We start from the raw sequence: 15,414 nt of genomic DNA, 5'->3' as shown, positions 1-15,414 counted from the left end.
TCTTCCTTTCTTCCTTTCTTTGTAGTTAGAGTTTTCCTGCCTGGCCCACAGTCAGGACAAATCTCTCTTACCCGCCAGTCCCACAGTCGCTCAGACCCAACCAATAAAACACACAGAAACTTACATTGTTTACAAACTGTATGGCCGTGGCAGGCTGCTTGTTATCTACCTTTTCTATCTTAAATTAACCCATTTCTGTTAGTCTATACTTTGCCACATGGCTTGTGGCTTACCAGTATCTTTACATCTTGGTTTTCATGGAGGCGGCTGGCGGTGTCTCCCCAGCCTTCTACTTCCCAGAATTCTCTTCTCTCTTGTCCCGCCTATACTTCCTGCCTGGCCACTGGCCAATCAGAACTTTATTTACACAGAGCGATATCCACAGCACTTCCCCCCACCCCGCGCTTTTTCTTAAGGAAGGTTTTAACTTTTACATAGTACAATTACATATAACAAAACAATTATCAAGCAAGAATTACAGTTACAATATTAAAGAAGATATCCTATCTATCTTATATAAAGTTTTATATCTAACTTATCTTGTATCATAACTGAGGAAATTATAACTATCTAGTCTTCAACCACATCAAAGACCTCAGAAGGATATAATATTACCTGAGAACCGGGAGAAGGATGTAAGCATTTTTCAGGAGTCTTTCAAGAGTAGACAGAGACAGCTGGCAGCCTGGACAGTCACCTAATGTTCCTTTGTAAAGTTGGGGCATTTGTCTTCAGCCCACAGGGCTAGAGTCTCTTGGTCACTTCTCTCAGTGTCCTGTAGAATGTCTGGCCGTTTCCTCTGCGAAGCAGGAACCTGAAGGACCATTTTGTCAAGCAAAGTTTAGTGGTCACCTTTCTATGGGTCCTGCATGTCCAGTCGATCCAGCAGTCCAGGCAAGAACACTTTCTTGCCCAAATGGCTATTTTTGCCAAGGTGAAGATAAACTCCATATGAAGTGTCTTCAATGCCCATCCTCCTCTCTGCTGCCAGGAGCAGACATGTCTCACTGTCCAGAAAGTCTAAATTTTAAATGTATTTTAAATGCCATATTCTGTAGGTCTTTGAAGTATTTGAAGATTACCTATCTATCTGAAATATGTCTATGTATATCTTCTAAGACTTAACTACGAGTATGTATATCTTCTAAGACTTGGCTACGAGTATGATTATCATAGATGACTAATTATTAATCTATTTTTAATTATCCATTTCAATTTAAAATGAGCTATACAAACCTTAAACACGATTAGAAATATACACACAGTATAACAAAATTAACTAAGTTTGTATCAATAGACTAAAATCTAAACCAATGTAAAACATTTTAAACAAGTTGTTGCTCTTTAGAAGTAAGTTCCCTAATCTACCCTTTCATCCTATTATATCTATATCATATTCCCCTTTCTTCTTTAGAAAGAGAGCTCATTTATAATCAACTTACTTTAAAGAAAAATATTGGTTTTTCTCTGTCCCACACCAGAGGGCTCTTCTGATTTGGGACACAAGAATCTCTTAACCTTTTCTTTTAATAATGTGCTTGGGTTTAGAGAAGGAGTGAGCCAATTTCATCTCCAAAGCCAGCTTGATAATTTTGGGAATGTGGGCGTAGTTTTTCTTACTACTTCCTGCTGGAGGGGGACACAAAGAAAATTTTAGGATTATGGAGTAGTCCGTGAGGGTAAACCTCTGAGCCAGTTGCCTTGAAACCATTCTGGATGTTGGATCATCTGGGCCATGGTGTCATCGGAGACCTTTCAGGTGGTCTTGGCTGATCAAACCTGATGTATCTTAACCTGGAACAAATCCACAGCCTCTGGCTTTCTGTGGAAACAAAAGCAGAGACTCTTTTCCAAAGCAACATATCCTTATATTCAAATTTCGAAGTCAAGGTACCTTTAAAATTTACATATTTGTTTAACTCAACAGCTTTTATGATCAAATCTTTTTCTGCAGTTAAAAATCCCAAAGACAAGACAAACCAGATTCTCTGTGTAATATCCATCTTTGTAAGACTGAAACACCACTGTGGCTGCTGGCTCCGCCCACCTCAGCTTCCCAACATGGCGGTGGTACAGTTTACCGCCAGCTCTGGGTCTGCAGCCATGTGTACCATCAACTATCAGAAGCAGTTCTATCAAAGCAGTGCATAGCCCAGAAACTTTTTTTTTAAACTAGCAAAGGCTAAATCTACCATGCAGCAGAGTAAAGTGCCGCTTGTAGATTCCTCATTCCTGCCACACTGCAGGTCAGACGCACACGCCAGAAACCTGCCACAGTAGCTCAAACTGGCAGGCTGCTGCTAACTTGAGAGAGACAATTAGGAAGCTGTTTTTAGCTCCATCTTAGAATCTTTTTTTCAGGTTTTAGGTGGAAAGTCTTGCCCCACGTTGGGCGCCATTTTTAGTAGAGTTTCCTGCCTGGCCCACAGTCAGGACAAATCTCTCTTACCCGCCAGTCCCACAGTCGCTCAAACCCAACCAAGAAAGCACACAGAAACTTACATTGTTTACAAACTGTATGGCCGTGGCAGGCTGCTTGTTATCTACCTTTTCTATCTTATATTAACCCATTTCTGTTAGTCTATACTTTGCCACATGGCTTGTGGCTTACCAGTGTTTTACATGTTGCTTGTCATGGCGGCGGCTGGCGGTGTCTCCCCAGCCTTCTACTTCCCAGAATTCTCTTCTCTCTTGTCCCGCCTATACTTCCTGCCTGGCCACTGGCCAATCAGAACTTTATTTACTCAGAGCGATATCCACAGCATTTCTTCCTTCCTTCCTTCCTTCCTTCCTTCTTTCCTTCCTTCCTTCTTTCTTTCTTTCTTTCTTTCTTTCTTTCTTTCTTTCTTTCTTTCTTTCTTTCTTTCTTTCTTTCTTTCTTTCTTCCTGAGACAGGGTTTCTCTGTGTAGCGTTGCCCCTTTCCTAGAACTCACTTGGTAGCCCAGGCTGGCCTCGAACTCACAGAGATCTGCCTGGCTCTGCCTCCAGAGTACTGGGATTAAAGGTGTGTGCCACCACCACCCAGCATTTTTCTTAACTTATTATTTAATAAAGTTGTTTTATCATTAGTCATAAACTCATAGTATTTTGCTAGTGCCTTTTTCTGTAGCCTTGGGCAGCTTAGAAACATGACTTTATAGCACTGTGTTCTGAATAGTAAAATAGCATTTCCTACTACAAATTTTCAAACATTATATTCTGCCCTTCATCGATGCTTCTATAACATGCCTCACCTGAATATGAAGTAACTAAAAGGATTGTGAATGAGAGGAATTCCAAGGCTAGCTCAGAATTTCCTTTAAAGAAAAAACAGGCCACTAAATCACCATGTAGGCATCAGTCTTTGCAGACACTGCAAAAACAAACCTGCAAAATTTCACTCAACACCATTTATAAGTGTGGGAGAGAAGGCACATGATAGTATTTTCCCCATGTGATATTTAGGTTTTCTATCAACATTTCTATATTGATAAACATTGAATATTTCAAAATAAAGAAGGGAAAGAAAATGTTTAGCATGAGTAAGCCACACTGGGAGCCAAGCTAGACGCCGAGGATATAGTACCCAGCAAGCCAGGAGTGCATTCCTGAGTTGGAGAGGGCAGGGCTGCACAAAGTTCTTCACCATTATACAAATGCAGCTTTCAAAACCACTTACAAAAAAGAACTATGGAGCTATGTGAACATAAAACAAGAAACAATCATTATCCCTAGGTCTCTGAGGAGGAAGTGGTATTTAATTTAAAGGCCAGACCATAAATTAATCAGACAAAGAGGGCTAGAGATGGGTGTAGGAGCCCAGTGAACCAAGCATAGGGAGTGGGTTTGTAAATAATCAAAGCTACTATGTAGCTCACAGTGAGCATGAGAACTCCAGCTGGGAAGTGACAGCCAGGGGCTCGGTCTGGCCGGCCACAGAAGTCTCGTTGTATATGTAGGGGCATCCTGATAGAGTTTTAAGGAAGGCGATGTGTTCAGATTTGCTTTTGTAAAGCATTAATCTGGAGAAGGGGTTGGGAAGCAGTGGATGTGATGGTGAGTTGGGAGACCAGTTCAGCTGTAAGGTGAGGGAGGGTCATGGCCTTCCCGTGAGGTGGTAAAGCTCAATGGGCAGTCTTTCTCACATGATGCCCTAAGTTTGGCTGTTCAGGAGGCTGGCTAAGTGCCCCACACTTGAAATCCCATGAGGGACATTTAGTTCAGGGAGAAAGATGCACTTCATTATTAGTCTTCACAAGAAAGAGTCACTTTTGGATACTTTACAGAGGTGTCTTCATATTTTTGGATGATTTTCAGACAATTTTTTCCTTTAGATGTGTTTTAAGTTCTAATTTACATAATTTTTGGTGAAGAAGCATTAAGAGTGGATTTGTCAAATGTAATTTTTGCTTATTGTCTTCACATAATATTTGCATTATTAGCATATGCTAATTATGTAGCTGAAGTTCTACAGATGACTTCTCCATCAAATGATTGTAATTTTATATCTCAGGTTACAGCCTATGGCCATCGTGATTCTATATCTCAGTCAATTATTATGGAAAATATTATATGATGTTTGAGATGTCTGGGAAGGAAATAAGTAGGACAAGTCTGAAGCTTAATATACCATGCAAAAGATTTAAAAATACATTTTGACTTATAGCCAAGACATTAGAATATCGTGTTTAAGAAAGGTAAGAGAAACAGGTATTTTGTCATAGTAATGATTTTTCCAAAAAGCATATGGCTCTTAAGGAATACAAAAATTCTTAAAAAAAAAAAAAAAAAAAACAAGAACAAAAAACCTAGTTGGGCAGGCTAACCTACAAATGGGCAAAAAGAGCAGAGACTCTGTTCTTTTTGTTGTTGTTGTTTTTTTTTTTTTTTTTTTCAGAGCTGAGGACCGAACCCAGGGCCTTGTACTTGCTAGGCAAGTGCTCTAACACTGAACTAAATCCCCAACCGAGACTCTGTTCTTAAGGATGTTTTCTGATAAAAAGTTACAAATGTGAAATTTGAAAACTGTATAGTATATCATGAAGAAGGTTTACTGTGCACTGGTCACTTAGTGGTGTGTGATGAGTGAGACATTACACTCATACATAACCCTAGAAAGTTCCCAAGAGATAAAAGAATCCTTGCTCTGACAATGTGGTTTCTGAAGCAGGTTGTGTAGGGCTGACAGAATCCTGAGTATACACAATCCACTGATATCAGAGCTGTGGAGCCTTGAAATGCCATCTACCCTGGGTTCTATACCCTAGATACCATGTGATGCACTGGACATGACCTTGAAAGGCTGCTGCAGGCTGCAGGAATATATCATAAGAACTCAGCTGGTTATAGCAAAGTCGCTACCTGGAGGAATCAGGGAATTCCTCCAGAGGAAGCCAAATCCCAAGGAGGTTTTGGTGTTACTTGACTTGTTATATATCAGCTGTATTCTGTTATGAAAATCATGTGTGCCTTCATAGTTTTCCCAATTGACTTTTCCCTAGAAGGGCTAACAGTGTGGACTGATCACTCTCTGGACATACACATTCCAGGTATTTGGAGAACAGCCTTAGGAAAGGCTTTCTTTGGAATCAGATATCTCCCTTAGCCACTTTCAAGGACTACAGGAAACACCTCCCAGGTGGGCGCCCAACTTTCAAGGACTAACAGTGATAGCAGCCCACATACAAGTCTCCTGACTTAAGGTAAATTCCAGAAGGGGACACTGCCTAGGACAGGTGGACATTAAGAAATAGCTTTACACAATTTAGCTCGGACCCTCCCTTTCTATACTGGGACTTCCAGGACAGAGGAGAGCGAAGAGAAAAGAGAATGGAAGAACTAGATGGGTAAGAACTTGAGAGGAACAAACTGAGATGGGGAAGACCTAGATTGAAGGGCTAGAAGAGAGTACTAGAGGAACGAGATGGGAAAGGAGGAAGAGCCAGATGGGGAAGAACAAGATGAGGAAGAACAAGATGAGAGAGAAGGAGATGGGAGAGGAACTGATAAGGGAAAGAACTAGATGGATGAGAACCTAGAAGGGACAGAACTAGATGAAGGAATTAAGATAGAACCCAGAGGGGACACTAGATAAATATAGAGAGAAATCAGGCAAGAAAGGAGCTAAACATGAGAGCAGAATAGAAGCTGTGTAGAGAGAAAACTATCACAGAATAACAAAGTGTATGAACTAAGGAGTTTCGTGTACATAGACTCATTTCTTTTCATCAAAGATTAATTATCAGCTAGTTGTAGATTCTTCCTGGACCCTGGGAGGGGACTATCGAGGGGCTAGACCCCCATAGTCCTCGATAAAAGGTATCCCACAACCATGAAGCAGGGGAACAAAAGCCTACTTGTCCTGGGAAGGTCTTACCATCTTAAGACAGGGCATTCTGTAGGAGGGACAGGCAAAATCTGGGACAATTTTAGATAGCTCTCACTATATTGGGATATGGGTTTCCTGGAAACCTCCTGGTTGTTCTTGAGAACTGTGTGCCAGGAATGGTTAAAGCCAAAGCCACCCAGAGAACTATCCTGCTTACATAGTGAAGTGAAACTATCATTTCTCATCCTATCAGCCCCACAGAAGGGCTTCCAGACTCCTTTCCAGGCTCCTTTTTGCTATGTTAGTTTATTTGTATGTATGTAAGACTTCACTAACACTCTATTTAATGCCCTTTGGGGAAATGTCATAGAGAGCACACTTCATAATCTTATTAGCAGATTGACAAATACAGTTGTGAGTAACATAAGAGGCTATGATAAATTACTTTTTATGTCTTTCTTTTTACTGTTTTCTAATATACATAGAAACCAAGAAGATTTTTACCAGATTTTAGCAGTTAGCCATGTTTACCCAGTCTTCTTTCACTATACCTTGAAAAGATAAATATGTGCTTAAAGTGTTTTTTTAAAAGCTTGGGATGTTAAATTATAAACATCATTTCACTGATAAATACTTCTGAATGTACCTCTGAAAAATGTTATTTTTTGTATAAGTAAATACTACATTCATGTCCAAAATGTTAATTCCTTGATACATTAAATATTAGTCTTATATTCATATATTCCAAACTGCCTAAATAAATATCCCTTTTACAGTTGGTTTGTTTTAAGTAGAAGCCAAATACTATGTTTGGTTATCCTATTTCTTAAATCCCATTTATTTTCCAATAAGCTCCCAGTCTCCTATTTCTTGCATACTTGACTTGAGAAAAAAAACCCACAAACCTGACATTATAAAGCTAGTTCTTCTGAATTAAAATATTCATTTCTAAAGGTTCATAGGGCTCTAGAAGCTTTTGAAACTTACAAAACTCAGAGGACCCTCCCTCCCCAAGGTTTTGTAAGCTATGCTAGGGGTTGGCTTTTTGATGAAACAGTTGCCTGTTATAACTGCCCCTGTAAAAATTAGAAATTTCTAGTGGGTTCACCAGGCTAGACTTGCATAGACTCATCATTGGTCCATCCCAGTGTCCTATCTAGTGTAAACAGGCTTTTGCTCACATCTCCTAAGAAACTCATGCAGCACCTGGTTATTTTTGCCCCTGATTTTCCCTACACTCTTTAAAAAAGGCTTTCTTTTCTTTCTTTTTGTTTGTTACATGTTTGGTGTATGTCTACATGAGTGTTTTGGTGCTCCTATCCATGTATGTTCAGGTGGAGGCCAGAGGAGGATATCTTACTCTCCACCTTATTCTCTTTAATTAGGGTTTCTCACCAATGTTTCCATTTTGGGGATGCTGGCTGGCCAGAAGCACCTGGCATTCACTGGTCTGCACCCCCAGTGCTGAGCTCTTGGGCACATTCAGTCATCCCTAGCATTTTTATGTGTGTGCTGGAGACTGAAGCTCAGGTGCTCATGCTTGCACAGCAAGTGCTCTTGCTCATTCTAGCTGACTCCCAAGTTCTCAGTCTGATATATTGATCCTTCATGTTTTTCATTTTAATTCTTATGCTTCCTGAAAACTAACAGTTGTATCAGAAGACTCGACTGAAGCCTGGCTCCATTTTCGCTTGTTAAGGATGCCTGGCAGTTGGAGCTGTTCATGAGCTCTCATCATGCTCTAGTTGCTCACAGGTAGTCAATCGACACTGTCAGCTCTGAGGTTGAAGGGAGTGGCCGAGTGTGTGCTTTGCTTGTCTACTTTCATTGTGAAGACCGTCACACTGAAGTCAGTGATGATTCCGCTGCCAGTCGTTGGCCAGTGTTAGTCCCTTCAGGTTGCTCTCTGCGTCCCTTTGACCTGATTGCATTTATAATGTTTTTTCCCCTTGTTTTGGGGAGAGATTAAAACTGTTTCTGCTGTTGTGGGTTCTTGTGCTAGAAGTAGGAGCAGCTATTTCTCCTTATTGTCCTGGTACAAGTTAGAAGAAAATTTCACCAAAATTTACATGTTTATTACATGTTTAAGTTTCTTTAAAACTTTCTGTTTTATACGTATTTGGGGATCAATCTATGTTTTAATAATTTTGTAAGGATTGACATTATGAATTACCTTATAGTCACAACAATAATTCCTAGTGTTGGTTCTTTATAACAGTAATGCATATTGCTACATTCCTCCCATAGATTACAATAATTTATGAAATTATTCTATAATCCTGTCAACTTGATGTTATTTTTTTCATGACTTAAAAAAAGATGAATATTATCTTATTTTACTTTGCTTTTGACTGATTAATAATATGAATGTTTTTGTTGTTGTTGAAACTGAGGCAAGATTTTTAGTTTTGTAAGTCTTATGGTGCATCCCTGCCAGTGTCTGTTATTCCTGCCCATCCTTTACATTCATCTGTGAACCTGTTTATCATCCATGTCTGTGTGTTCATCATCCACCTCTATGTGTTCATCATCCATCTGTGTGTTCATCATCCATCTCCAAGTGTTCATAATCATCTCTATGTGTTCATTATCTTCTCTATGTGTTCATCATCCACCTATGTGTTTATCATCCATCTCTATGTGTTTATCATCCATCTTTATGTGTTCATCATCCACCTATGTGTGTTCATCATCCACTTCTATGTGTTCATCATCTACCTCTGTGTGTTCATCATCCATCTCTGTGTGTTCATAATCAATCTCTGTGTGTTCATCATCAATCTCTGTGTATTCATCATCCATCTGTGTGTTCATCATCCACCTCTGTGTGTTCATCATCTATCTCTGTGTGTTCATAATCAATCTCTCTGTGTTCATCATCCATCTGTGTGTTCATCATCCATCTCTATGTGTTCATCATCCACCTCTGTGTGTTCATCATCCACTTCTATGTGTTCATCATCTACCTCTGTGTGTTCATCATCCATCTCTGTGTGTTCATAATCAATCTCTGTGTGTTCATCATCAATCTCTGTGTATTCATCATCCATCTGTGTGTTCATCATCCACCTCTGTGTGTTCATCATCTATCTCTGTGTTCAACATTCATCTGTGTGTTCATCATCCACCTCTGTGTGTTCATCATTCACCTCTATGTGTTGATCATTCACTTCTATGTGTTGATCATCCAACTCTATGTGCTGATTCCTATGTATCTCTGTACTTAATTCCCATTCTCCCAGTGTCATACTATGTTTTATCATATATCTTCTTTTCCAGAAAAGTTTATTCATATATATTTATTATGTTGTGTATTCTATTCTATTTTTCACTTTGATTATTAAACATTAAAAGCTTAAGCCTTATTATTACTATAGTAAATCCTTTGTTCTTAACACTGCAAACTCATCAATGGTGTGTCATGTTGCCTATTCTTGCCTGTGGGTTGATTTTCAGAATATCTTCAATTTCTCACCAACCATACATAAAAGGCACAAAGACAGTCTAGTTCATATTATATATAGGTCTTTGTGTGAAATTTTCCCTGGAATTCTGATTGTGTGCTGGCAATTGCTTGATTAAATGATGCCACATGGTTTCTTTCTGTAAGGAGTACAGGTAATTTATTCATACAGATATATATCCTTAGCAACTCTTGATGTTGTAACTTGCTCAAATGTGTATTGTTTCACTGCTGCAATTTCCAATTTCTATATAACAATTAATTTTTCAGCATTTGAACTATGTACTAGTTTTGGATATGTATCTGAATGTGTGTGTATATTTAAGTGCTTGTTCATAGCTGCTGTGTTTTGTAAAAATAATTTTGAAAGATCATTATTGTTTCTCCCAGTTCTTTCCAAGCTCTACCATATTAAAATTTGTAGCTATTATTTATATATACTTTTTCCTTGATCTGTAGTCTCAGATTTTCAAACACATCAACCAGTTTACCAAGTTCTGCAAGCCCTAGTTTCTATATCTCTTACAGCCTCTCCTAAACTTGTTTCTGTTTTAAGTTTAATACTTTCTCAAAAATAGCTTTAGTGTGGAATCTTGTTGGTTTATCTTCTGAGTCTAATGCAGGAAAACACATTCTTATTGGGCACCTACTGATATAGACTATCATCCTAGTAGGAATTATGTTTCTCTCTCTCTCTCTCTCTCTCTCTCTCTCTCCCCACATCTGTGTTGGCAATAGGAAGAGTTGCCAGTGGTTTAAAAGGCAAAAGCATAGGAAAGGATCAACCAAAGACAATGTTTCCAGTTCCCTCTAATGCACTCCATCATTGTTTCTCCAGCTGCTCCAAGTCTCAAGCCATAGGTAGCTCCTCCACCCAGCTTGGCCTTCAAGTGAGCTTGAGTTTGTCTCTGCAATAACCTCCCTCTACAGTTATCCCAGAACTAACTTTCCAAAAGAAGACAGAAACTCTGTGTTAAGTTGCCATATGGACAGGAAGCAGAAGTTTCTTACATGTTGAGTAAATATTTTTCACAAACTGATGTCCTGTTTTGTAAGGCATCTGTTCATTCTTTTGCCTATTTATCCTCCAGGGTCTGATTTATACAAGCTCTACTATGAATATTGTCATGTTTCATGCTATTTTAACATAAATATTTATAATATGGATATTAAAAATCACCTGATTTTTATTTGTCCTTTGTATACAGCTAGTAAATTAGGAAATACTTACCTATCAATCATTATAATTTTTATGATATTCACCATTACTTATATTCAGTATTACTTTGAATCTTAAACAGTTCTAGAATTCAGAAGAGGTCAAGGGCATTTGAATTGTTTGAATATATGATATATAAATGTATACTATATATAGTATATTTATATACACACACATAATAAATATAAAAAGCATGTGTATCAACAACTGATAACTAGACAATAAATCCTAACAGCAAATTATTACTTATAAAAATTGAAAAGATTAAAAAAGAAGTTCTCTGATGAAAATTGGGCTAAGTACCAATCTGGTCACAGGACATGGCTATTAGGGTCTGCAGAACATCCCACAAAACAAAGACCACCACTCACATACACAATCAACAAGAGCATTGTTTATTCCAGCATGCTGGGGTCAGCCAGCCAGACAGCAGAATGGCTACAACCTGAATAGAGCTTGCAGGGTCCTTTAATAGACAATCAGGAATGGATGAGGTCATCCTGAACCTGATTGGCTGGGGCTCCTCTTCCTGCTTTAACAGGGTGCAGAAACAGAAATTGAAACTAATGTAAAACTTAGGTATATGGGAAGCTGGGGCCAGGAGAAGCCTATCCATGATGCTGCTGTGGCTCCTCAATGACCAGATCAGGCTACATATCTGCTATTAGTAAGAGTCTAAGCTGGGGTCTTTCTTCTAGATTCCCTGTGCTAGGTTTCTAGCTCACCCCAAAGTGCCCTGCAGCGCCCTCTTTCCAGTAATCTCTTTCAGTACTCTCCCCTCTGTTCACTGCCATGGATCATCATGTTCCGTTCCCATTCCAACCTGCCATCAGTCCACTCATGAAATCTCTTCCATTTCTCCTTTCCAGGGAGTTCTGGGTATCCCTCCATGAACCCTCCTTGTTATCATGCTTCTGGGGCATGTAACATCATTATCCTTTATTTTACAGCTAATATCCACTTATGAGTGAGTACATACTATGTTTGTTTTTCTTTTTTGGTCTGGCTTACCTCACTCAGGTTGATTTTTTTCTAGTTCCATCCACTTGCCTACAAATTTCCTGGGCTTCATTCAGCGACTGATGGAAACAGATGCAGACCCACAACCAAACATTAGGGGTAGTTCAGAGAATCTGGGCAAAGAGGATAAAGGATTGTAGGAGCCAAAGGGGTCAAGGACACCACAAGAAAACTCACAAAATCAATTAACCTGGGCTCATAGAGACTGAACTGACAACTAGGGAGCCTGCATGGGACTGATCTAGGCACTCTGCACATGTATTATATGTGTTACAGTTGTGTAGCTTGGTCCTCTAGTGGGATTCCTAACAGTGGGATCAACAGCTGTCTACAATGTTTATACTGGCTTTTGGGACCTGGTTCTTTATACTGGGTCACCTCACCCAGCCTTAATACATGGGGAGGTGTATAGTCTTACTGAAACTTGATATGCCATGTTTTGTTGATATTCATGGGAGACCTGCCCTTTCCTAAACAGAGAAGGAGGAATAGATTTAGGGGATGGGAACAGGGGTAGGGTGGGGGAGTAAGCGAGAGGAGAGGATGAGGGGAAACTGTGTCAGCATGTAAAATAAATAAATAAATAAACAAACAAACAATAAATAAATTTTTGACACTTTCAGTTGGAATTCTTTTAATATTTAAATACAAAAAGTGAGCACTGACTTCTTTTTTTACACAACACACAGATCTCTAATAGCCATATTGCAGAGGAAATGGGCGCCTGCTCTGTTCTCAGTCCCCACCTGGCTAAAGTGACGGCCAGCCTCCCTTCTTTCCAACATACAGTGATTCCTGGGGACTGTTTTTAATGGCAGCTGTAATGGATTTTTGGGTTTTGTCGGCTTCACATTGCTTACATGTCCCAGACATTTCCATTCTTTAAAAAAAAGTCCTTAATGGTCAGGTGTGCTTACTTCTTCCCCATAAGGGGTCTGTGAGAACTTCAATAGGAGCAATTGTCTAAAGGGATGACGTGTGTACCCTTCCCACGGCTGTACTCTACATCAGATTGAGGACAGGAAGTGAGTGAGAGCATTATGAAGAGCACAGGTGCAAGTGGAGTCTCTCCATGAGAAACGGAGAAAGTTCCCACCAGATAGGTTTAAATAGATCGATGTGCTGAAGTTAAAAAAAAAAAGACTAAAAAGTCCAAACAACCAGCAGTTCAAACACGACTGAATTTCAAAGTTCTCCCACCAGGACAAATGCCGAAGTAACAATTAGATCTTTCCGGGAAGTGGAGGTCGAGCCCCTGGCATTCCTCCTGAGAGCCCCGTGTTAGGCCCCCAAAGTATCTGCTGCTGTTGCTCCATTTGCAACGTCTCTGTCGCAAAGACAACAGGAAGAACCAGGATCATAAAGGAAGTGGTCCAGCCGGGCGGTGGTGGCGCCCGCCTGTAATCCCAGCACTCGGGAGGCAGAGGCAAGTGGATCTCTGTGAGTTCGAGGCCAACCTGGTCTACAAAGCAAGTTCCAGGACAGCCTTCAAAGCTAGAGAAACCTTGTCTCGAAAAACCAAAAAATAAAAAATAAATAAAAATAAAATAAAAAATAAAAATAAATAAATAAATAATAAATAAATAAAAGAAGTGGTCCCAACCCGCAAATCTGCCCTGGAAAATCTGTACATCTTCTGAGCCACGAAGAGCGAGAGATTAAAGACTCCGGCGGCAGACCGGACCCTCTGCGGAAACATGTCCATCAGACCCCAGAGTCTCTCAAACAGGGTCTCATCTAGCTCATCATCGCCGTCGTCGTCCTCTTCCAGCTCCTCCTCAGTCTTCTCCGCCTCGGCTTTCGGGAGCAGTTCGTCTGGGGACCGAGGCTCCCCAGCACCGGCTGCAGCAACGGCGGCGACCATGGTTGTAGGACCAATAAATGTATGTAACTTTTAAAAAAGGAGCTTCTAAGAACTTGTTGCAATAATACAAGTCTTGGATCTGGAATGCATTCCATAGGCTCATGTGTTAAATGTTTGTTTAACTTGGCTGTTTTGGGTCATGGTGGAATTCCTTTGAAGGGGATTATCTGACCCCCATCTTCTCCTCTTCCCTCTCTTTGCTCATTTTCTCACAATTATGTGATTGGTTTTACTCTACTCCATGCTCCCCAATATGATAAGCTGTTTCCCCACAGTCCCCAAACACTAGGGCCACCAGTCACTTTCCTCCTTGTGATCAGACTGTCTCAGGTGTTGTTAGAATGACAGAAAGCTGACAAGTTCTTAGTAGGTGAGTTTACATATTATTTAGCCTCTTCAAGTCTCAATTTTAAAAATCTGCTAAATGATCATGATGATGCAATTGAAAGTAGACTTCTTAAAAACATTTTAAATACTTTAAATTTAAGAATAATCTCATATGTGAAATGCAGAGTAGTGACACAGAAGGAAATTGCTAACTATTTGGAGAAGAGGAGGAGGTAACAGGACTTTTAAATTATTGTGTCTTGGGTTGGGGATTTAGCTCAGTGGTAGAGTGCTTGCCTAGCAAGCACAAGGCCCTGGGTTCGATCCTCAGCTCAAAAAAAAAAAGAAAAATTATTGTGTGTTCATCCTGTGAAGAACTGTAGAATACCTAGGAAGAATAAAAAAAGACCTCTCACCGGGCGGTGGTGGCGCACGCCTTTAATCCCAGCACTCAGGAGGCAGAGCCAGGCAGATCTTTGTGAGTTCGAGGCCAGCCTGGGCTACCAAGTGAGTTTCAGGAAGCAAAGCTGCACAGAGAAACCCTGTCTCGAAAAAACCTAAATAAATAAATAAATAAATAAATAAGCAAATAAATAAATAAATAAAAATAAAAAAAGACCTCTCAAAATGTTCTGATTAACCAGTGGGAGAAAGTGATAGGACAATACATATATGCTTTCAATGGTTCTAGGCTCAGATATTGTATTCAAATACTATTCTGATTTCCATGGTAGCATCCAGGATTAGAGAAGTTCATATACACACACTGCTCCCATAGCTGTATAACACCAATGTTTAAACTTTTCATTGGTAAAAAGGTAAATCAAGAACCAACATTCTGGTATGGTTAAAATATGTTTAGCTACTAGTAACAGAAACTCAATAGTGATTAAACTGAGAGAAATTCTTTTTTTTTAGACAAGCAACAATTTGTAGGTCTGTAATAACTGGGATTGTAGCTCTGCTTCATTCAGTATTTCAGAGGTGAGCCGTACCCTTCCTGCCAATGAATGCTTAGATGCTACCATCCTTTGCCAAGCCCGCCATGCTCACCACCTTGGTTATGTTCTAAGCAACTGGATTATGGTATGGAGATTTAAAAAAGAACACTTCCACTTAGGAACATACTATAGAGATAATACCAGCCACTTCTCTTTTCTCCAAAGCACGTCTTTAATCAAAAGACTTACTTACTACTAAGGTACCTATAATC

The 15,414-nt window shown here is 39.7% G+C and overlaps 1 protein-coding gene across 1 annotated transcript; it reads right to left on the bottom strand.

Moving 5' to 3' along the window:
- Positions 1 to 13,233: 13,233 nt before the first annotated feature.
- LOC118579362 (mitochondrial import receptor subunit TOM22 homolog) lies at positions 13,234 to 13,874 on the bottom strand. The gene is made up of 2 exons (XM_036180549.1): positions 13,610 to 13,874; positions 13,234 to 13,385 (listed from the first exon to the last, which is right to left on the bottom strand). The coding sequence occupies exons 1-2, from the start codon at positions 13,872 to 13,874 to the stop codon at positions 13,234 to 13,236; spliced, it is 417 nt and encodes a 138-aa protein (XP_036036442.1).
- Positions 13,875 to 15,414: the final 1,540 nt, after the last annotated feature.

Source organism: Onychomys torridus, chromosome 3, assembly GCF_903995425.1.
Source record: "Onychomys torridus chromosome 3, mOncTor1.1, whole genome shotgun sequence".
NCBI classification, from domain to species: Eukaryota; Metazoa; Chordata; class Mammalia; order Rodentia; family Cricetidae; genus Onychomys; species Onychomys torridus.
The sequence above is the reverse complement of the archived record's forward strand: the minus strand, read 5'-3'. Positions and strand labels throughout refer to the sequence as shown.

Excerpts from the sequence above, each read along its gene's own strand:
- LOC118579362 (XM_036180549.1), bottom strand. The coding sequence starts at position 13,874 with ATGGTCGCCGCCGTTGCTGCAGCCGGTGCTGGGGAGCCTCGGTCCCCA. Across the intron at positions 13,386-13,609 it reads CAGGGCAGATTTGCGGGTTG|GGACCACTTCCTTTATGATC; the intron begins GGACCACTTCTT and ends CACCGCCCGGCT.